The sequence below is a fragment of the Cuculus canorus genome, chromosome 2 (genome assembly GCF_017976375.1).
Source record: "Cuculus canorus isolate bCucCan1 chromosome 2, bCucCan1.pri, whole genome shotgun sequence".
Taxonomy (NCBI): Eukaryota; Metazoa; Chordata; class Aves; order Cuculiformes; family Cuculidae; genus Cuculus; species Cuculus canorus.
Window position 1 is genome coordinate 17,007,618 of NC_071402.1, and position 24,724 is coordinate 17,032,341.

The following is a 24,724-nucleotide window of genomic DNA, read 5'->3' on the forward strand; positions in this document are numbered from 1 at the left end:
GTGCGGATTAATTAGTTAATGTTTGTAAACTGCTTTGAAGATGAAAAGTGGTATCTAAGTTCCAAGCATTATTATAGCAGCTTTGAGCCATGCTGTAGAACTCCATAGGCAGCACTTTGTCTGCCGCTGGGGCATGGCACAATCTTTTTTTAGTGGTTAAATAACTGGAAGATTGAAATGGCTCCTTGACTGAAAAAACCTACTTATTTTGCTGCAGCTGGTAATTTAAGTTTTAACAAGCATGCCTGGTTAAAATCCTTTCTCCCAAGGAAAGGAGAAGCCATGACTTTCCAAATGGAGTGCTAAATCGGAGACAGTGTAGCAGTAGCTTCTCCTTTGGAGGGCTCAGCACCCTGCAGCTCTGGCAGTTGTCACAGAGAGCTACACTCTGGAAAACGAAGAGATGCACTTAAGAGTTCAAATCTCAACTTTTCTAAAATTAGTCTGGTCTGTTTAAGACCCTCAAACAAAGTGTTTTTGAAAGTCTTTTGTGTATTACATTGTTGAGTGCTCTGAGAATGTTGTGTAATTAAAGCAAAGTACAACAACTTTTTCCCCTTTTTCCTATTGTTCTCCACCCCCCTCCCTCTCCCTTTTAATTTGAGTTTTGTTTCTTTTCTACATGTACTGCTGCTGTTTTCTCTACTGTGCATCTTCTTTGAAATCACAGAAGTTAGTTCAGTTTATGGTAGGTGCTATGAAATGGCAAACAACATCAGGTTTTATTGCTTTTCTGTGCCTAACCTCATTTTCATAGTTACCATTTGTTTTAATTTGATAGAAAGAAAGAGACTTCTGGGGCATTCTCATTTTATTATTGCCATCAGGCCTTTTTTTAATAGAAGTTTTGCATGTCTGGAATATGTATTTTCTTTCCCTTTTTGTATTTTATGAACTAAAGATACAGAATAGTTCAGATTTTAAAAAGTAGAAATTCTATAAATAGTAGTGTTAGGGAGTTATGTGGTACACAGAATCATGCTGCTGTGGGGTCAGCTCACATCCCAGCTGGCCTTCTCAGAGTTTATCTCAATAAAGCTGTAATGACAGTATTTCTGATGTATTTAAAATGCTGTACAAGCACACATATCTAAAACTTGTCCATTTATATAATAAGGAGCTGAATGGATTCTCATGCATGATACTAAGCATTAATGTGGTGGCAGAAAGTGTTCTGCCATTCTCATACTTCAGTTTACCCTTGATAATCTGTGAGTATCAGAGCTGGCTTTAGATGCTACTTGCATATTTTGGTTCATATGGTTTTTATCTTCATTTTGCGTCCTATGGGTGAGCAGCATACTTAATTTATTTTCTTTTTCATTTTGTTTCCCTTTAACTCTGTCTACAATTTCACTGTCCGCTAGGCAAAACATTTTCTGCCTCCCCATATTATTCCTTTGCAGACGTGTATTTGCAACAGTATCAGAATTTGCAAAAGTAGTTCTTTCTGAGTTTTTTGTCTATGGAAAAGTATACTTACACTTCATTCTTGTTCTATATTTCTTGACATGATTATTTGAGAGCTGTTCAGTTAAATTTGAAGTTAATGAATCACATTGCATTTGAGTTTTCTTGTATTTAAACTTCACTAAAATGTGCTTACTCAAGTAAATCCCCAGAAGGGTTATTGGCCTCTATTTTCCACTAATTCTGCTACTACACATTATCCATTATACCTCTGAGGAATCAGGTACTCTTAATGTTCCTTGTGAAGCTTAATTTTTCCTCAAAACTGTCTGGTATTCCGATGAGCTAAAAGATGCCAACACTTGTAATTTAGATAAAAATCATACTGAGTATTATTTGGGGAAATTTTGCATGTTGGATCACTTAGCCTAGAGATAATTTCCTGCTTGCTCCAAAATAATTAAATTTGAAAATTCGTTTTTTTAAAATGAAAAAGGCTTCTTGCAGATTGGTTTGTTTTATAATTTTGCTAAAAGATGTGAAAAAACAATGCATTTTCTCATTTTTGCAAAAAGTATAATTTTTTAATTTAAATCCTTATTTGGCAAGAAAGACTTTGACAGAAAGTATTTGAGTAGTGGTATTAGTAATTAAAAATGCCATGCTGAAAACTGCTCTAACCTCCTTTTACAAAGGAAGATAAAGTAGCGATTCATCAAACAACTGCAAAAGATAAAAAGAAAATAGACTTATAAATGAAATATAAGTTTTGACAATGAAGTAGAATAATTTATGTAATAAACAGAAATTACTTTGAAAATGTGTATGACAGTAATTATATAGATTTCTCTTTTGAAATTAATTTTGAATTAAATTGAATCCCCTGCCTCTTAGAGGTAAATAGAGTACAGAGGTACAAGGCAAAGGGGTGCTCAGGTCCTGCAGGTCAAGTTTCAGGCAGCTGAAACCAGGGCAGTATCTTCTACATGCAGATTATGGAAATGGAGAGCCTTTGGGACACTCCCCCAAGAAGCCCACTGAGGGCAAACGTGCAAATTGAGGCCCACCAGCTCCTGGGTTTTCTGCAGCGCAGGAGCCTTCACTTGTTGAACAATAGCAGCAGCTGTGAGGACCTTTTCGGTCCTCCTCCTGACACCTTAATTCACTGCTCTGAACTTGTTTGCTCTTGCCAATGGCTTTTGCTCTCCTTTCATCTCAGCCTTGCTCTCTGCTCTGCCTGTTCTCCTCCCCTTTCTGTCCCTCTGCTGAATTTTCTTGCTTGCTTTGCTTGCTGTCTTTTCCTTCTGAATATTTTCTGCTCCCCACAAGTCTGAGTGCAGCACCCATCCCCAAAGTAAACTTTCATATAAGCCAGTCTCTTCATGAGAAATACTAGTAATTGTTATATTCATAATGAAATACAAAATATGCAAAAAAATGGAAGTGATACAACAGCCATACCTTCATCCAGAATATTTTCTATGCCCTAGATCCTAGGAATGCCTTCAGGTAATTTAAAAAGAAGAAAAAAATTTACTTGTTCTGTAGAGGATGGCATTTTGTAATACTTGAGACTAGTTAGAAGTATGTCAACAAGATGTAATTAATAATAGCTAATGTCAGGAGTATCACAGCCTATTAGAAAGGTCAAGTAAAGAACACTAAATCCATCAACCTCCCCATCTAATTTCTCCAACTTCAAGATTTTGTGAGGGAAAATCCTTATATATTATAGCACCCAGTTCAAGTACATTTTGGTACAAATAAATAATGATAGGATTTTATTAAGTTGTCAGAATGTAGCAGTGCAGCAAAGGTTTGGCTTGAATTCTTTGACATTTTATCTTGAGATTGGGCCACGGATGTTTTAACGTCCATGAATAATCAGGCCTTTGATTTATTTTGTGATGAAAATAATAATGTTAAGGGACAACAATGGATGGGATGACATTGCCATCCTAACGTCACATTTAAATTAACAACAGTTTGTGGCTTGAACCTGCTTGTATCAGCAAGAACACAAAAGTAAGAATGATGTTCCTTCTTCGTTTACATCACTTTCTTCCATACTGAGATTTTCCTTAAACATCACTTTCACTGTAAAGTGTAACTTTAAGGTAATGCATAAAGTAATGCAGTAAGGAGTGCTTATTGGGTACTTAGCAAAGTGGAATTTTTAAAGTTTTGTTGCTTAATTTTAGGAGCTTTGTGCACAAATCTAGGTGTAACTTGGGCCCTTAGAGAAACAGGGGGAAGGCTTCAATTCTAGTATAAAAAAATCAAACGTCGCCAACTTGTTTCCTTGATTGCTATCAGGGTGGGGTGAAAACAGTCAGAGATTAAAACATTTTCTTTTATGCCTTATTCTGGGAAAGTATAAGGTTCCAACTTTCAGAAGTTCTCTCATAGCTGATGATAAGTATTATTTGAGACTGTGACATATCAGACAGTTCCAAACTTTAACTTATTTTTCAGAGCTTGGAGACAGAATAGTATACAGGACAAACCCATGCAAAGTATGAAGATTTATAATGTCGATGGCGGAGAATACTTTTTCATGCATGCTAGAAAAGTATGTCCTGAAAAATACCAGACTGTCGGATTAATACCTACTTAAATCAGCCCTTGTATTTTACACATCACAGTGCATACTCTAGTTTTACAGAAAAGCGAAGGGATGTTTGTATGGCTCTCTTTGAAGAAATTATAGTTTAAATGAACAAATCTTTAATGTAATAAAGGTGATTGTAGCTGGGCCTCAGCCATGTAGTTACAACTGTGCCTAATAGTCAGCATTTATTTGTGGCCTCAGAAGTGTGGTACCACTCCTGTGGTGTGTACCGTTCCTGATCAAAAACATTTAGCCAGCATGGAAGGGGAGGGGGGGGAAAAAAGGAGAAGTTAGGCAGAAAAAGATCAGCTGTTTGGAGGTGTGATATCTGTAGATGACAGCCAAGTTAGGAAAGGGGGTTAGCCATTGAAATAGCCAAGTTAAACAAGAGACACTTAGGGCTAAGTAGCCTCCCAAAGGATTGATAAACTTTCACATGGAGAGTCTATGTGGCTGAGCCATTAGCCCCAAATGGTGTCTTGTTTAACTTGGCTTTTAAGATAACTAGCCCCTGTCTAACTTGGATTTCCCTGATGGTATCCCACCTTTACAGGGCTGACTCTCTTTATAACTTGGCTTTTTGTATTTATAAAATGGTTTTGATCAGATAGCACTCTCTCATTTTTTTTGGTTCAGAAGAGAATTAAGCTTGGTTTAGAAAAGAATTAAGTTGCAAGAAAGAATATATTAGTGTTGCATTGAGAGACAAGCTGATTTTAATAAAACACAATTGTAGAAGGGGAAAAATGAACACAGCCAGAACAGGATTTTAACCCACAGCTTGCTCTCCAACAAGCACATTTTGTTGCTGTAAGGCTGTGTGGAGAATAGCTGACTGTTTTTTTGCAACTGAATGAGCCCACCTAGTCCCTTAAAATGAATAGAAATATGGAAAATGACAAAAAGAAAACTGATATTGCACAAGGGCTAAAAAGCTTGCATCTGAATGTGTACTGATGTCTGGGCTGACACAACTGCAAGAAAATCAGACAATGTAAATAACATATGGTTTGTTTTTCCAACCAAAGGAAAGAAGGAAGACAAGGGGGTTTAATAAGTTTGGCAAGTTGTCCCTTCTAAACTATCATACTGTAAAAGGGACATTTTGTATATTCCAGTTCTACAGATGCACTGAGAGCCAAATCCTGCTCTTACTGAAGTCAATGGGAGTTTTGCCATCAGCTTCACTGAGACTAGGATTTGGCCTCAAAAGAATTAATTCTAACAGTTGGAGTTGTCAGGGCAGTAACAGATTTCTCATACAAGTTTTGTCCTGTGTGGATAGTGAAAGGCTAATTTTTTAGCTTGGCTAAAGACACTTTTGTGACTCTGAATGTGTGGGGTGTGGATGTGTGAGTGTCTGTAGGGAGAAGCCGTTGCAGATTTATGTATATTTTGATGAAGGGCAGGGACAGTATGTGACTGTGCGCTGGTATGGTGCTGGGTGCAGCACAGCTCGGAGCCGGATGGAGGGCTCTGACCGCTCCTCTGCTATAAACAATTATTCACAATGGCGTTATAGAGCACATAAACAGTGTTCTGTTCCTATGATAAATACATTAAATGCGTAACATGTTGTTCTCATGTAGCAACATATGCTTTACATAATTTAGTAATGCAGTGCTTTATATAGGCTTTTAGAATAAAACCAGGAAGGTGCATTATTCCACACTGCTCCACAGCTTGTACTCAAACATTCTTGTATTTAACAGGAAAACACAGTTTGTAGTGACAGAGACAATTATTTTGTTTTTTTTCTTTAGAGCAACAGCTTTTAAATTGTGTGAAAATGTCCATAGAGAGCAAATAGGTACTGCCTGTTGTGCACGACCTTCTACCCTTTGGTGTATTCTTATATGTAAGGTAGACACAGTGCCATTCAAAAACATCTTGCTCAACCCGAAGCACTTGAAATTGGTGGAAAGCAAAGGAATTTTTAAGCATTTGAACTTTCTAGCATAGACATATAAAGTGTTTTTTAAACAAAGAGAACTTTCCTTTTCAAACTATTTGATTTTGGTTGAAAAATACATGTTTCTACCACAACAGAGAGCACAAATTGCAGCATACTGAAGAGGAAAAAAAAACCATAAAATCCCAGTGAAAATTATATAAAGTTTAGAATAATGCAGTGGAGTATGAGTGAGTGATAGGAGTCCATTGTAATGTGTGTGGGGAAGAACCAACAGGATTTTTCCCATATCATATAAGACATCAAAGTAAACCTGCTTGCTTTATTTAGAGGGTATTGTCCTGTAAGTTCAGTATATTTTCTTCATGTAGGTAAGTAGAACCACTGTGAGAGAGAAAGCCCAGGGGAGGCTCTCACGTTAATACACTTCTCATTTTCTTCCAGGAGAGTTCACAACTGCTACAAATGCCGTCAATGCAGCTTCACAGCTGTTGACACTCAGTCACTACTAGAGCACTTCAACACTGTTCACTGTCAGGAGATGGACATCACTACAGCCAATGGGGAGGACAGTCATGGCGTTTCATCTATCAAGGAGGAACCAAAAATTGACCTTAAGGTCTACAGTCTGATTAATCCAGACCCCAAAATGGGGGAGCCCATATCTGACAGCATAGTGAAGAGGGAAAAGATAGAAGATAAGGAAGTGCTCAAGGAGAAAGGTTGGACTGACAGTCCCAGTGATGATCTTCGCAATGTGACCTGGAGAGGAACAGACATTTTGAGGGGAAGCCCATCATACACACAGTCCAGTCTAGGCTTATTGACCCCAGTGTCTGTTGGCCAAGAGCAGCCAAAGCCTTTAAGGGATAGTCCAAATGTAGAATCTGCCCATCTTGCGCGGCCCATTTATGGCTTGGCGGTGGAGAGCAAGGGCTTCCTGCAGGGTGTGCCAGCTGGAGCAGCGGAGAAAACTGGGCAGCTCACTCAGCCCTACACAGGATCCGGGGACACCAAGACAAAGGACGAATCCCAGTCCTTATTACGGGTAGGAAGCTCTCTTTTTCTTTTTTCTTTCTTGCATTTCATGATTACATGTATGTTATGTTTAATTAGGCATGCAAATGATTTCTTCAGTTCCCGAGTAATACGTTTGGGTTTTTTTTTCATGCATGGAGAAAAAAAGACTGAAACTTGTAGAGCTAAGCTGGCAGGTAAATGTTCCAAAGTGTTTGCATAAAACAACATATATATTGATGTAGTATTAGTAAGCAAGTGCTTCTGCTTTTACTATTTATCTCTGATTGAATTTTGTTTTAATCATTCCTGCTAATTGTGCAGGTTGATGGTGCATTTGAAGTAGGAAGGTTTAGAACCCCAGAAGGCTGCACATCTGTTACACTAAAACAACTAATCACCTCTTAAATTTTGTGGTGGTGTGACAGTTCACACTTAAGCAAGATCTCACATTATTAAATATCTAAGCATATGAAACCCGAGATACATATTAATAAAATGTAACTTCTTTTTTTTCTGTAAAGCAACATAATTATTTATCAATTTTGACACTTGTCTGGTTGCCTTGGAAGCAAAAGAAAAAGGGAAAAGGAAGGAGCTTGGGTCGTAAAGCAAAAGGGAATATTTTTCACACAAAATCATTCCTCTTCTGTCTTTTTTTTAAATGAAAGGTCCTATATATAAACAGCTTCTCCTTCTATCAAGATATGCTTTTTCCACTGTAGAGAAATCTGAGGTTAGAAAAACTCTCAGATTTGGAGGAGCTGAACAGGGCTACAAGTAAGTGTCTTTTCTCCTGGAGTCATCACTGTATGTTTTCAAGGCTGCTCCCTACCTCAGCTTCTAGAAACTTGCCATGGGACCGGTCAGACCATAGAGAAACCTCATAGAATGGAAATGATGGTCAGCCTGTTTTTCTTCATTATCTTTTGTAAGAACATTTATACTCATAACATCCATTACTCTAAGAGTGAACAAAAGTCAAAAGAAGACGAAAAGCAAGATAAATGTTTTATTCCATGGCTTGCTAAGACTATACATAGGTATATATGTCTCTTTATGCATATATCTCACAAGTTCTTTTTAAGCAAAGTTGGTGGTCTTAAAAATATTGCAGTTTTTCTAATTATGAAATAATAAGTCTTCATGCAATTTAGGGCGACCATATTGTACCACAGGACATGAATGGTTACTGATGTCAGATTTTACGTGTATGAGAAGCAGTTACATTATGACATGTTCCTTGTTGCAGACCTGGGTGTGTTCTCACTGTGAATGGCATGGTTATATCTCTCTGCTCCATTTGGAAATATATAAAAAAATATATACACATATATCTGACTAGCAGTGGAATTCATGCTGTACATATGATACTAGTTATATCCCACTTCGGTTCTTGTAGTGGTTCTTAGCAATGCACAGACATTGGCCAGAAAAAGCATTTATATTTATCAGAATACAGGTAATTTTCATTTATCTTTTGACTACTAAAGGATGAAAAAAAAAACCAACTAAATAAGAATCTGCAGGACAGCATGGTATAATGCAGAATCATCTGTATAAAGTTCTAAATTTGTTTGGTAGCTGGAGCCTAAAGTCTTGGTAAATGGTAAAATAAGGCCCTTATATTATCAGTTTTACCCATTGGTGAATATAGAAAGGGAATCTGTACACCGGCTGCTTATGCCCTTTAAAAAATAAGTTCAGACATTTTTTTGAAGTTTTTATACAAAAACACTATTTTTTTTTTCTGAATGAGTATTTTTTTTACTTTTGGAAAGACTCTGAATGTTTCTGTATGTTCAGATATATGAAGTACCTGTAAATTCCATAGTTTTTAGAAAAAGGAAAAAAGCTCATTTTGGTTTACTGCAGTGTATATAAATCAGTTCCTTGCACTTTAGAAGATTCTTTATTAAGTTTGTAGAAGGATTTATTGGAGGATTAGGTCTGTACTGACACCCTTCAAAGAGGAATTACTTTTGTGTATACTTTTGGCTACTTTGCTCTTTGAACTCTGTTGTGCCAAGGACTTGTTTGTCTGGGTCTTTTCCTTAGTTGTAATATATTAATTTTCACTTTTCTCTTTGACAATTGGGCAAGTTGCCTTTGTCAGTTTGAAATATTTAAATGAAAAGAAAGGGAAGGAGATTAACTTTCTACATCTGCTGAATGGAGTCCATAATCATATATATTTCATCACTATTGATAGATAGGGGAAAATAATGACAATTCAAACTTCCTGAAGGTAAGGGCTGATCTGAAGCACAGGAGATGGTGGTAGATGAAGAAGTGTGATACTGTAAGTAATATTAATTCTTCCAATAAGATTGATATTCCCTATTCCCCTGGATCTGTGAAGAAGACCATAGAAACCCAACTCTTTTATTTTGCTCTTGATTTGATTTTCTGTAGACAGAGTTATGAGATGCAGTACTGGAGCCAGGAAACAAAAAGACAAAGTGGTCAGCCTGACCAGTGGGAGGGAGCTTTGTGTCAGGTATTATCTGACATACAACAAGTGTACTTGGCCCAGACAATTAGAAATTTTTCAGAAAAGAACTTCTCTTCCATTCTTGGGAAAAGCTAATTTTTGTAATCCTCTGAAATAAAAAAAAAAAAAGCACTATATTGTTAAGCAAATCTCTCATGATTATCCACTTCTGGAGAAATTTATTTTTCTAATACAAAACAGATACTAGAAATAGCCAATGCTGTGTTAAAAATCGGGCCTTTTTAAAACAAAGCCTTAAAGCAGTACATACTTCTGGTATCATATAATGAACACTCATGCAAAATACTGTTTCCCAGTACGACTGGTGACTAGGAAACAAAACCTATAATAAAATCACTGTGGACAACTTCATTTTTTTTCTCTCCAAAGAGTGACACAGAGGAAGCCAAAAATCTAGGATTACTCAGTGGATAAACACTCTGAGAAATGGACTGAAAAAAAAATCTAACGTATACTTTGGTTTTACCGGCTATTCAGTATTTATAAAGTGATTCTGCTTATTACAAATGATTTGTAAAGATTCGATAGTAGCAGTAATACCATGTGCTATCCATTTTTTAGTTTTCTCATGACTGGGGGAAGGGAAAGGTGAGATCATGTTTTTCACGTTTTTTTAAACATAGATAGAGATTAGTATTGAAAGTGGGTTTTCTAGATACTGAATTTAGGAGTGATTAGCATTTTAATAAAATATCAAAGACGATGCAGATCAACTGGGGAAGGAGTGAAAATCTACAATTGCCCACAGAATTCCTTAATGCCTACAGGATAATTGTAAACTTTTGGAAATTACTTGGGAGTGTTTTTCAGCTTTGCATCTTGTGGAGGCCATTTATATGCTGCTTTCTTACATTCCTTCCATGCACAATGGACCTGTTCCCTCCCCAGTTTCTGTGCTACAGCAGATTATTCATGGGAGTCATTAGGGTAGAATTTCTTTCCTTTTTTGCAGCTAAAAGACCGAATAGCTTGTGTGGGAGCTGGGGATGGTGCGGTGGTGATAGCTTGAACTCTGCATGTGTCCGAACACACATATGCAGTGGACGCACCTTTTTCCCAGAGAGCGCTTCCAAGCTGTGTGTATGTAACAGAATCTTTCTCAGGGGCTTGGTACACTTCTGTGAGTAGCTTTAATTTATTTTTCTTATTAAAATCTTTCCAGCAGCTGTACTTACAGTGAATCAGTATGTTTTGCAAATGGGAATTACAAAAACTGTACCTCAGCATGGTACAATGTAGACATTATTTCTGCTCTTCCTTAGAGTAGCTGATTTTATAGTTTAAAGATTTGTTGATACTGGAAGGTCTATTGAGATGCAAAAATGTTCTTTTTTTTGGGTAGCACATTGGCAGCCAGTGGACTCTGGGCCAGGCAGATTGTTTAATGCTTTGAACACAGATCTTGGACAGCAGGAACTTTTTGCTAAACTGATTTTAAATGAAGTGTCCTGTTTTGGTATGTGTGGACACTGCTGAACGAAGTTTTTCCACAAAATTGGGAATTGCAGCCTGAGCCTTCAGACCTATACACAGCCTAGTTAGCCCACTTAAAGGTATTGTTAGACACTGCTGCCTTGCATCATCATTTAGCTGATGCAGATGCAGAATGGCACAGATCAGTGCATCCTGGGGTGCCGCATTGACCTGGAGGCAACAGGGAGATGCCTGTGCATTAATCATGGTTCATGTAAAGGGAGATTTGTGTACAGTCAGGGGGAGAGAGATGGTCAACTTATTGCAAAGGCACTGATGATTTTTCTCAAAGGCAGACTGCAGGCTGTAACATTAAATATCTAACGGAAGTTATGTTAACCTTTGCTATGAGCTTTTTATATAGGGCAAAGGATAAAACTAGCTCTTCTGTTAAATCAAGATTATTTTGCACCATAATGGTCAGACTGTACACACTATAGGAAACAGTGGTGTTTCAAGAAAGTTTCCATTTACTTTCAGAAAAGTTATTTTCTTTTTGTCTGTGATATTTACTCTTCTGGTATTTCATATGGTGTTCTGTCTAGAGCTGGTTATATGGCTTTAAATTTGGGGGAGACAGGAAATCAGAAAAAGTTATTATTTCCTCTCTCTCTCTGTTTTCTGTTCTCCTGTGTGGCTGACTGACAGAACTAATTTTAAAGTAGGCAATAGATATGTATGTATCAGTAAATTTGCATGTAATTGATTTAATATCAGTGTAGTAAATATCAGACGCAATCCCTGGTGGTGAAACATTATTTCTCCTATTATAAAGTACTGATTCTTGTTATCCACAGGGTTAGATGCTGCATAGCTGCAAAACAGTAGAAATGCTGAACTGGCCTTTGTGATATCCAAAAGACTTTTCTATAAACATTCAGTTCTTGGCCAGAAGGATAACATAACTTTGAGGGGAATCCTGCCTCTGTGATGTTGGTAGAATTATTGCTGCTGCCTTAGCAGGAGGACAGAGAGCAGCGCTGGAAGGTTCAAGCTCTCCAAGAGGGATCTTAGGTTAAATGTGATCTTTTTGGTGGTCACTTCAAGGTAATAGATGGAAGTTTTTGTGCACTTTGGCATTGTGTCCTACTTCCAACCACTGTTTAATAGCAACATCTTAATGGGATATCTACAGAATTAAATTTAATGCATACAATTGTATCATACACTTTATATTTAAGTTGATGGAAGTCTTGGATGCTGCATCTCATCCCTCATCCACTTTGGGGAAGAAAAAGCAGCCCTTTAAAGAAGAAACATCTGAAATAGTTTGTCTGTAGCTGCATCTCATTTTTTTCCCATTTCCTCTGACTCTGTTAGAGATCTTTCAGGAAGTATTTATAGTCAAGGCTATTCATTGCCATATGAGTCCCCTAATTAGCTGAGGGGAACTCAGCAGGCATTATGTCTTACTAATGCACAGACCTCTGTCAGGTCAGAGAGCTGCCAAAGTCTTTTGTTTTTTTAGAAGCACCTGTTTCTACAAGTCTCTGCCTGGGGAGGCAGTGGGCTACTTTTTTTTTTTTTTTTTTTTTTTTTTTTTAGATATAACTACATCTTGGAAAACAACAGGAATCCTCCAACAAAGAAAATAAGAAAATAAAGTTAGAACTTGCAAAGAAATGGTTTTGAAGCATTGGGTTTCCTGTGCAAAACAGAGGCAGGTAAAATCCCTGTGCTGGTGAAAGGCTTGTGATGGAAGCTAAAATAACTTTCTGAAGTTTTCAAGTAGTTTAGAAACAAACATGTACTTGTCTACTTTTAGTAACTACTGGAACCAAACCCACAAGAAATTGAAAGTTTTGCATTACTGATTCTGACAGAGTGATCAGATAGGGCTCGAAAGTAACGTTTAGAGAAATGTTAACCTGCCCAATTAAAGGCATGTTTCTGGTTTTTGTGTGGGGTGTGTCTGTCGTGTGGAAAGACAACCCCACCTCCTGCATGTTTACCCACCCGGCAGTGCATAGTTTTTATTTATTTATTTTTTCTTCTCCCTTTTACAAAATGCGGTTTAGAAGAGAATTAAATGATAAAATCATTATTTGGGTGGGGCGCGGTAATAATGCGAAAGGGCAGCAGCTACGTCAAAATCCTTGATGAAAAGGTGAATCAGTATGTGGAACAAAGGGCTGGGGAGATCGGTATGAGCCCCCGGGCCGCTGCGTAAGCAGCAGGATTTATTGAAGTTGCTATGATCAATAACAATGATTCAAACAGGGAGAACTGAGATAATTCTTGATTTAAAACAAGCTGCTGCATTTCAATGGGAGAGAAAGTAATAAAGACATGAACAAAAGAGTGCTTTCTTTTATTGAACTGAGTGGCCAAACCAGATTAACAATCAGTGTCAGATGCAATTAACTCAAATTTATATTACCCTTAACTAGTTTGGGTATAAGAGCCTCTCTCTTGCTCTCTCTGGTCTGATATTTGGTGTCCTGGTGTTGGTGGGAGCGAGAAGCAGCAGCCACTACTGTTGCCTGGATGCTGCACACCTGTGCCAGGCCCTGGCTGTGCTGGGCAAACGCCAGCCTGGTGCTTAAGACAGCTGCTTTGTGCTATGTGTCCGCTGGGGAATGGCAGATACTGAACCCAGCTGGAGGGTGGGAGCATCCGTGGTGAGTCAGGACAGCTCTCCCCACCAGCCCCTGTCTCAGCCCCTCTGTGCTACTAAGCCACCCTTGTTGATACTGAAAACAACCCAGTCCTGCACTGCTTATTCATACCCCCCTTGCTCCAAACTGGACACACTAAATGATGAAACATCATTCCTTTAGGTGCAACCAGTCCTGGTAAGCAGCTGGTTTTTGATTTTTACTGTCTTCATATACTTTCCTGATTTTTATTTTTTTTTTTTTGAAAACAATTGCGCTTACAGTTGATGCAGTTCTGTGAAAGCACTGTCAGGGTATGGAGCACAGCTGTGGGCACTGCAAAGGCAAACAGCGCAACAGCAGCTCCCTCCAGTCTAAACAATTCTGGGAGCTGTCAATGAGAAGCCTTGTTTAAATTGGGAAGTAAGTGAACGTGGCTTCTTGCATGACGACTAACATCAATAATTAGCTGAGCTTCTCCAAACTTTCAAAAAGTTGAGTACAACTATAACCATTTTACAGCTCTACTATTGTTCCATACTGCTAGTAGTACTTAGCATTGGATTATATACCTAAAGTGAAATAGAAGCTTGAGTTGTGTTTAGAAACTAGTGTTTGCCAAACTGGATCGAGTAGGAAAGATACATTCATGTCCAAGGGCTGAACTTGCTGCTAACTTGTAGATTTTCAATGGAAAATTAAATTTCATAGATGAGTGCAGGCAAGAATTGTACATAATTCTATTTTTGCCTGAAGCCCTTGGTGCAGAACACTGAAAATCTATGCGCAGATACCTCTAGTATCTGGAGGTGCAGAGTTCCTTTATGTGTTGAATTTCAGACAACCCTCTACACGTGGTTGGTAATTAAAATACATGATAAATAGAGTCTTTTAGAGTATGAATATTATGCTAGACAGTAAATAAATGTTTAATTTATTGGACCAAGAAGGGAGCGTTGTAATTGCATTTGATTTGAAGGGATCCAGGTGCTATCCACATCTGAACAAATTTGAAATGGTAAAGATTTAAAAACAGAAAAAAACAGCGCACACACATTCTGTAATTTTTCCATGGAGGTATCTAGGGGTTAATACACTCAGTTAAAAATGCCAGCTATGGAAAGTAGTTGTTATACGAACAGATGTGTGCTGAAACAGAAATGTATATATATAGAAAGAGACACACACATGTATGTGAGATATACAAAAGATTCTGTGGAACCTTAGCACTTTTCTTTGTTACCTTAGCACTCCTCAGAATACGCGTGTGGCCACCATGGAAGTGGTCTTAATTTTAAGATCTCTATTATAGCACAATTGATTTAGTGAACAATTTCCTGCCTAATATAATTCATTTATTTCTTGTACCAAGTTCTGTTTTTAGAATGATGCTTTATAATGGCTAAATGGTTCTGCTGGTGTTTTTCTAAGCATTTTTCTAAGTAGCTTTATGTATATTTTAGCGAGTCTTACAGTTTTGTTGTAGTGATACAATAATATGTGTATGTAATAGAAATGTATAAATATACATATTCCACGTTGCATGCTACATTATTTAGGCTTCAGGTAGGATAGAATTTGTTCATAAAGATGAGTGGAGGGATAGAGATGTTTTCCTTTTTTGTGCTGTGCACAGTATTAGGTTTCTGAAACAAGTGGCGTGGTGGCAGCCCAGGCTATATAGCACTTTGCAGGCAGCTAGCAAATAGACTCTGAAATCTTTGTTGAGTTTATGTATCCCTGTGTTGCCTGAGATTTGCAAGTCATATTTCTGAATCATATTTTTTTTAGTTAGGTGCTTAATTCCATATAGATTTCTTGGCTGTTCTAGGCCTTACTCTCCCGATTCTGTCTATAAAATAGGAACAAGGCCAGTTTCTCGTCTTGAAAGGTGAGAGCGAAGAGGAATGCATTAAACTCTCTCTTGTACAACACTACAGTCTTAGCACGAAGACCCTGATGCATAGGCATCCTGAATTAATATTCCCGGTTAACTTCTTGGTGACTAATTATGTAAAGTTTTGCAAGAATCCCAGCAAGAGAGAAAAAACTTAAGAAACAGATTATGATTTTAATTTTAACATAGTTAAAATTTTTATTCTTTCCTTTGGCCTGGAAAAAAAAAAAAAAGAGAGAAAGCAGGAATTTTGCAGCAAGGCATTTGCGTTTCTTGTTTGACTTTGACCTCATTTTGTTTTATGTTCCTCTGATGTGTATAGTGGCAAACTATACGTTTTCTCTTATGGGAAGAAGTCTTTTAACGATGGCTTACAGTGCAGTCTTTAATCATGTGGGTTGCCTCCAGCACTTGCTGAGAGTGAAGTTCCACCCTCTCCATTTTCAGTTGTGTTGTACTATCTCTTGTTTCTCCTTACAAGACTGCCTGTGATTTGAAAATTGTGTTTAAAATAAAAAAAGCGAGGAGAAAAGATAAATAATCAGAACATTTGTCAAGAAATTTGTTATGAATGGGAACGAGGAGCAATGCAAACAGGCTTGGAATGGGTTTTAATTCACGTGTTATTCTGGGAGCCTACAATTTCTGGTGAGAAAATGGCATATTTTAGGTCTATTTCCTTCAATTTTTGGCATGGAGCAATGCCTGTTTTGTTCAGTCAGATGTTCAGCTGTGAATTTTAGATGCTTAGAACTAATTTTAGTAGGTGGGGGACAAATTTATTATGATGCCACAAATAGAGTTTGATCACAGCTGCTTCTTTGCAATTATAAAAATCGGCTGTGAATCACTTAAACTGTATTTACTGGTTTCCAAAAGAAAAAAAAAACAACTCATAAATATAAAACTCTGTCTTATTTCCCTTAAAGTTCAGAGAATCATCATTTATATACTCAGTATTTTGAATCAAACTTGATCGTGTATGATTTTCATGCCACTTTGCCTCCATGCCCTATCTCCTGTTCAGATGACTCTCCCATCCTCTCCTGAAGAAACTATCTTTTTATGTTAGGGTGAATTTCTGAACTTGTTCTGAAATTACAGTAAATCACAGACAGACCTCTTCACACTTATTAAAAAAATGTTAGAAACCTCATTGGAAGTTGGGCACTTCAAAGCTTTTGCTACTCCAGTCTGTACATGACTAAAAGGCTGTAAGGCAGACACAGCAAGGTGGAAGCTTTCAAATCAAAGCAAAACTTAATACAGCACTATTATCCCCTTTATAAGACATATGGAGAATAATATCTTTACATATTTATGAGGTTTTTTTAATAGTGGCTACTTTAATGTTCTTGAGCTTATATTTTTGAGTTAGAAATTTTTTTTTTTCAACGTTTCATAGCAGCTCCTCTCCCAATGTAAAGTGGGATGCATTCCAGATCTGTTTAAAAGTTTGCATTGTGCATAATAACTTAGTCAGTCTATTTGTTGAGAAAATAATTTTCTTTACAATTCAGTTAATGAACTCAGCTAGGGTGATCATTTTGGCATTCCTCCCTACAGCTGATAAAGAAGACAAACATCTGTAAAGCTCTCTGTTGACAATAGCATGGTACCTGAAATTATGCTACTGAAATTCATTTATATTTGACTGAGGTATGCTAGAAACTTAAATTTATTTCCTTTTGTTTAAAATCCTCTTAAATCCTACCTTATGCAGTGTTTGAGAGGTGTGGAGAGTTAGTGGAAAATGTGATTAAAATCTTCTAGGCTTCAAGGCTTGTAAACAGCTTGGCAGCTACATATGTTTGTGTACACATGTGCTTTACTGGTTTGTTTACTAATCTTAAATTAGATTTAAAAATTATAATGATATTTAAAAAATGAGATTTATCTTTAAATTAAAAATGAAAAGCCTTTCCCACTGAACACAGAATTTCTGTAGTTCTTTAGCTAAATGATTTGTAGGAGTGATAGCAATAATTTTAAAAGCAAAGAGCATGTTACAACTTTACTGATTTTTCCATTACAGAAAATTATGTTCTGTTTAGAAGAAATTTTAAATCTGGATTGATTTTTAAATAGATCTTTTCATGCCTTTAAGACTGTAAACTTAATCATCACTTAATCAATTTCCCTTTGACTTCTAATAGCCAACTAAATGGTAGAGGTCTTTGCAATGGTTATCCATAACACCTGTCAGATTTGATGTAGGGACTTCTACAACAATTAAGAGGGTAGTTGGTGTCCGTTAAATTTGATTCCTTAGTTTGGACTTGGTCTGATGGTCACCTAGGTGACTCCTCATGTGAGATTCAGTTTTAGTCAAACCTCATGACCAACTGTTTGTATCTCAGGAGGTGGGTGTTTCATTTGCCCCAAGTTAGCATTGGTGCAGACGTCTAGATTGAATATTTTCTGAAATGTATGATTTCAGTGAGTTGAACAGACAGCCTGGGGTGAAGCCTTAATCATTGCTAAAGGTATTTTAAGGCTTTCTAAGTAATACCCTTCTTAGGAGGTAAAGCATAAGCCATTATGGACACCAGTCCCCCATACATGTTACTGTTAGGAGGACAGAACATTTTAGAAAACTTTGATTTCAGAAATATTTTACCTGTACTGGTTCTGTAGGTCCTTGTCAGAGAAGTTAAATTTTATAAGCACTAGGGAGTTAACAAGATCCATGCGTCTGCACTGAGGGACTCCCAGTACTTTGGGAACTGCTGAGTGTGCTTGATTCTTTGCCTGGACATTAATGCCTCCATACCACTGCTGTCCACTGTTTTTATCAATATAGATCTGCTTCCCTCTTCGCTTGGCCATTTTGCCAGGAACTTCACTGTAATCTGTATTTTCTTGTCTTTAGGTTTGTTTGGCTCTTTCATCCACCAATCTTTTGTGGAACTCTTTGAGTTTTCTATAGTAAAAGTCATTGATATTCTCCTAATTTGGAGCTTCCTTTTGAAAGAAAAAATACCAAACCATTATAAGAACTGTCTAAGCTTTCTAATCCACCTTTCCTAAAATATACATTATCTACTTTATAAATGGAGGCTTCCTGGTGTGGAGAGAATTAAGCAAAATTGCCTAAATCTCCTTCTCTCCTTGGCATCTGCACTTTGGCACGGTTGGGTGCTGGTCTGCATGGGCTTTGCTCTGACAGGTTCTCCCTCGAATGCCTACTAGCATGCACATAAATGGCCCCGGTGATCTGATATCCTTCCTACCAAAAATATTCTCATGGCCTTGCTTGCTTTCATCAACACCACTAAGTAAACCTCAGCTGGTGGAAGGAGACATGTTGGAGCACAGCAGAAGAACAGAATGGATGAAACTACAAATTGTTAGTCTGTTAAACACAGATTATGTTTTTGGGTACAAATTCCATTAGTGACTGAATGAGTCTGGATGGGTAGTAGCTTGTGGAAGTATTTGTTATGACAAAACCGACTTTTCATTAATAGACAAAGTTATCCTGTTTTCCTCTGTAGTCTGGCCAACATCAAAATGTTTCAAACTAATTTCAGACTTGTAAAACACTGTCTATCAGATACAGACATATGGATTGAACTAGTAATTTGCTTGCCATCTGCTGATAAATGAAGCAAGGCATATAAGCAGAAAATGTAGATTTTTTTTTTCCCCCACTGGAATGTCATATGGTGCCTTTAGTAGTTGTTTGTATTGACATTTTTGTTGATAGTTATGTGAAGTGTTACATTGCATTGACCTACATGTGCTTTCAGTCTCGTACTTATGATTCTATTTTTTTACAAAATATTCATAATAATTTGAACCTATCAATGAGACAATAACCCACTTTAAATCTGAAAAACTATATTGATAACTACAGTTCTTGTGTGTAATAGGAATAAGCATATTCTTCTGCTCCGAAAAGAGAAGAACCTGAAATGTTACTAACAGAGTTAAAATTGTATTTTCTTTTAGTCAAAATTTCCCCATTTCTCCTGAAAGACAGCCTAGAAGTCAGGAAAAATCATACATTCCCAACATACATACAAACAAACAGATAAACCTGTCAAAACTTTTCTGCTCAGGGGAAAGTGGATACTTGATCGTTCTGGGTTTTCCCCTGTAGGAATCTTCTTTTACCAGCCCTGTTTGTGCAGGTCCAGAGTTTGTACCCCAACTCTCTGCCAAAGCTTAGCTGTGCTGGCAGTAGCTGTCTCATCTGAGGATCATTGACCTGAAGGGGTTTTCCATGGCAGGACTAGCCAAGGGGCAGCACAGTCTGCTGGAGCTGGAACGTTGCAGTGTTAGGAGCGATTCCTCTGCCTGAGTGCATTGCCTCGCTGCTTGCCTTCGGGAAACTGCATGGTGTAAGAATTAAAGATTTACTGTATAGACCATTTATTTCTCCATGTAGACCCTGGTTATCTGTATAAGTAATAATAATTACTCCATAGTAAAAGGTTAACACTGTTCTTCTAGTTAACGCTTCTTGCGTTTGTCCATTTTCATGAAGCATTTAGAGTTTTTCTGTTAAAAGTGATAAAGCAAGTACAAAATTCAGTAACTTCTCAATAGGTAAGTTACTTTAATAGGTAATATAACACATTCTCAATTAGCCCTCAAATACATGGAACTTTGCTTAATTAAATAACAATAAATACTCATTTCAGCCTTTGTTCTCCATTTTTTTATTCATATTGACAAGTATTTTATTTTTCATTGACTTCAGTGATTCATTTTGAACAGATAAGTTTAAATATATTAAGGATCTATGTTATTAAACAGGAGTTATGTCTTTGTAAAAGTTGTGACTGAATTGTTGATTTTCTTTTAAATAAGAGAAGCACGCTTTTTTTTTTTAGCAGCAACTGGATTATTAAATAGCCAGAAATGTAGGATGTAAAGAATATACTAAAGAGTTTCTGTATTTGCTTGAAGTGAAAGTAATATGGGAAATCACTACTTGTCCAATATACTGTTTTCTCCTAAATATCTGTTTTTCTGAAAAGGTGTGTTCCTTGTAATGACCTGCAAGGTCTGTGAACAATGCAGATACTTAATAACACATACCACCTCCTTTTTCTGAGTGTGATTATGTATGGTTTCACTTGAAAAAAGCTAAATACTTACATAAAAACAGATTTTCCATAGTGCAGAGTTAATTACCATTTTACTTTTGGCATTTATACCATGCATAAGGCTGTTGCAACAGTTGCAGCATTTTAACAGATGGATGTTTGTTGCAGATATAGGAACTGGTATCTGTGACAGCAAGAAGTCTGCAAAAATAAGAGGAAAATTCAGATAGTATTGATGAAGTAAAAGCAGTGCTCCTGTGATGGCTTATGGAAGGCATTAAGTTACGACAAGTACTACCACTAATAGTACCATTACTATATGGTTTGCCACATGGTTCCCCTCTTTTTTTTTAATGTCTGAAGTTGCATCCTATAGGCTCAGTTTGTCCTTGTATTGTATTTCTATGCCATGTTCCAGCAGACTGTGTCTAGATCTACCCGGCATCTGATGGGCCTGTCGGTATTTGTTCTGGCCCTATTTCATTGAAAACATCAGGACTCTATATTTTCCTGCTGATAAATGTTAGTATTTACAGCATAGACTAGGAATTTTGCATCTAGAGTAGTTAAATCCTTTTAAAGTGTTTTTTTTTTAATAGGGCTTATCATGCTATGTGGTATCTGACAATTTGCATGTTTATAATGCTTTGAAACTTATATTGCAATTGATAAATTATAGGCATTTACAGCATTCAGTTTGAGTATGCTGATAGTAGTAATGATGTCAAGTTACTGCTAAGAAAATACTACTTCACAGTAATCGGGAGGATATTGACATCTGGTCTGACACTACCTACCAGAAACTGATAAACTTGGTGTGGATGGGCTTGTTCCCCTCAGGGTATTAAATGACTCTTCACTGGTTCCTATTTGCAGTAGGTCCTTTGTGTAGCTTGGTCAGCTGCATCAGAAGGACAGGAGAGTGTGATCAATAGGGGAGGAGATGCCAAGACTCCTTCTCTTCGTCTGACTGATTTGGAAAAAATACAAATTTCTTTCGTGCTTAGGTTGATGCATATTTTTATTATATAGTAGATTCCAATAAGCACTGAGATTTATGGATATTAGCAAATTGCTTTGAGAACATTGGATATGAGGTAGTTCAGAAGCAAAAAGTTTTATAAAAAACAGCTAAAATTTTGTACACATTTATAGTCTATCAGAGTTGTTCTTTTACAGACTGAACTGTCTTACTGAGATGCTATCACACTTCTGACATGAACAAATGGTTTCAAAACCATTCATATCAGGTCAAGATGGTGAGAACAGCAGATAGACATGAAAGGCAGGACTGTGTAAACAACATACTCCCATCACTGGACTAACGCATGTCCAGAGAAGTGGCAGCGTCATTCTCACTGCTCAGACATTGTCAGTGTGCTATTCCCCCCTTCTCTGGTGAGAGAAAAATGACTACAACTGTTTGTTTTCAACACATGGTTGATAACTTTGTCTGTTTGTCTGTCTGTAGATCAGCTGTGCCTCGTTAGGGACTTTACTCATGAGCCCTGAGAATCTTGCTCAACCTTTCATCTCCCTGTCATGTAACTGTGGTTTGTTAGAAATAGCTGGGGAAAAAATGTAAACTTACTGAAATGACTAAGAAGTCTATAGTCGGTGTCAAAGAAGAGAAGGAATGGACTGAAGCAAGGGTGTGTGTAGGAGATTAATCCATGCCTTCTCAGATATATTTGTAATATCTCTGGAGTAAAAAAAAGAAAAAAAACCTCAGCAGTTGTATTTGCCATTTTGAGAAATGTCAGAAAGGATGTTTCAGCCCAGCCAACTCCTGGTAGTCTAGAAGTTTCTCTTTGTACTGTGCAAAGGCATAGAAGTGTGGTGTTCCCAGCTCTATATAATCCCAGAACATACCCATACATTACATAGAAAAACCTTGGCTTTGTATATAGCATCTGCCATGTTTATATGTGCTCTTTTAAGACACTGTATAGACACTGTATAGACAGTGATGCAGCTAATGGAAACAACAGGAAGGAAATTTGAGAGATTTGTGCTTTCTCCACTATAACCTTACCATTAATCATCCTGTTCAACGTTGCTTAAATGCATCCTTGAGAGAAAATGCTATTTATTTTTGATGTTTGTAAAGTGTGAAGAAATCAGAGGTCTCAGGTGAAGTTGCTGTGGTCCTTCTGTAGACCTAAAAATCACTTTTACATGGAAGAAAATATTACTGGTTTTGTGGCTTGTTTGCAGACTGCAGAGTGCCCACAATAGATTCAGGTGGCCTTTAGCACTAATGTCCATTCCGTAGGGTTTTTTCAAGGGTCTCAGTAGAGAAGAACTCTAGCATGACCAGTATAGCTATGTCACTCTCTCGTTAGCATGTGCAGAATTAATAACCTAGCCTGTCTCACATCTTCTTCTAGGAGAAAGTGTTGAGAGATTTGAGTTGCCCTCCATTAATAACACTGGAAGCACAAATGGCTGAAATACCCTGACAGTTATGCCAATGCAAAGCTTTACAAAAAAGAATGAAAATTTTGTCCCATTTTTGTTAAAAAATTAGATTGTTTAGGGCTAATATTTGATTTAGCTTTGTAGATGGCAAGGAAAATGGATGACCTTTTACTTATATTTCTCTGTGAAATTTTACTTTTTTTGCAGCCAACATTACTACCGTTTGAAACTTGAAAGGCTGTGTTACATTCTGACTACAAATTGGATAGGAAGGACACATTAGGAGAGTTTATGAAGTTGCTGGGAAAAAGTATAATGATAGCAGCAGGAAAAAAAGCATATCACAGCTTCAAAACAGATGGAGCCCTCTAAGAAAGCTGTCTGAACGTGGCCCAGGAACTATAAATTGGGTTTAGAAGATAGGGCTTTCAGTGCAGATGACAGGTTCTCAGTTAGAAGGTGAGAGCCAGAACAGGGCCATGTGCATGCAGAGAATTGCGTTGAATTTTGAACACATCTTGTGTTTGACAGACATTGAAATTTAAGCTGGAATATGAATCCAAAAGGCTAATGTACAAGTTCAGAACATGAAATATATTGTAGTGTTCAGAAATGCAGCAAATTGCTTTCAGGCATAGAAAATTTTAACTAAATACAAAGGCAGAATAAGTTTGTGGCCCTAAAACTGACACAAGGCATTAACTTTGAATGTAATTTTCAATCATTCTTACATTGAAATATGACAGAAGAGCTCTCTCTTTCTTCCCATGTGCCAAGCTGGTGTCATTCCAGAGTCACAAGGTCAAAAAGCAGTGGTTTCTCTCTGGGCCTCTTATCCCATATTATTTTATTACCCCATTTGACCTGGACCTGATTTCAGTGAAATAAATGATAGTTTTGGCATTAACTGGGACTCTTGCTCTAGGAAATGTTCCCCAGATCTCAGGGAAAAACCTCCCTGAAGCTCCCCCACCCCATGGACTTTCAGGGCGGGACTTGTCTCATCTAATTGTGATGGAGATGTCTGTGCCAGAGTTATCTGTCTAGGATTCTTGGAGCCAATGCAAATTTAAACAACACAGTTGTGCAGTACAAAAAAGTGAGTTACCTCATCAAAAAGAATATTTCTGTATATTCAGAGAATCGTATGGGGTTTGGCCATACATTGTATTGGCTTTGTCTCCAATGAGTATGAAAGAAGCCTAGACGCATACACCACTACATAGCAATTATAGGAGGTGATAAAAATAAAAGAAGTGTCTGCTTCATCTGAATGGCAGCCTTATCACTGCAGGTAGAAAGCAAAACTTTGGCATATCTGCAGTTAATAACTCCTCTGTCTCCAGAATGTAATTTGTCAGTTAATGGGAAATACTAATATGGCTTTAATAGAAAAGGCAAGGGTGAGGTTTTAGCTAAAAATTAAAAAATTATTTCATGGAATAATTACAGTCTTATTTTTCTTTTTTAATGTAAGTGTTTTAAAGACATGCTAAACTGATATCTTTGTAAGATAAAACTGAAATCAGAGGGCATGAAAGGATATTTGTGAAGCAGAGAAAGGGAGTAAGATGGAAGGAAAGAGTTAATAAGGTTTTTTGGATGGGAGTGGGGATGATTCCTTCAGTATATGAGGTGTGTGCATGTATGGGAACGTTAGCTTGGGCTAACTATTGAAAAGTCAGGAAGGCCCAAGACTGTAAGAGAGCCAGGACAGAGAGAGGCATAAGGGATCTGAAGAGAAAGAATGTCTCTGAGGAGTGAAAGAAGTAACTAGGAGAAGTGATCCAAGAAACTTTGTCTCAAGTTTTACA

At 37.3% G+C, this 24,724-nt stretch overlaps 1 protein-coding gene across 7 annotated transcripts in view; it reads left to right on the plus strand.

Moving 5' to 3' along the window:
- The window catches only part of TRPS1 (transcriptional repressor GATA binding 1), a 213,530-nt gene that overhangs the window by 56,731 nt on the left and 132,075 nt on the right, over positions 1 to 24,724 (plus strand). For all 7 annotated transcript variants that reach the window (XM_054059249.1, XM_054059255.1, XM_054059254.1 and 4 more), the window contains one exon: positions 6,378 to 6,981. In XM_054059249.1, the coding sequence (XP_053915224.1) occupies positions 6,378 to 6,981 (604 nt within the window). The remainder of the gene's footprint in view (positions 1 to 6,377; positions 6,982 to 24,724) is intronic.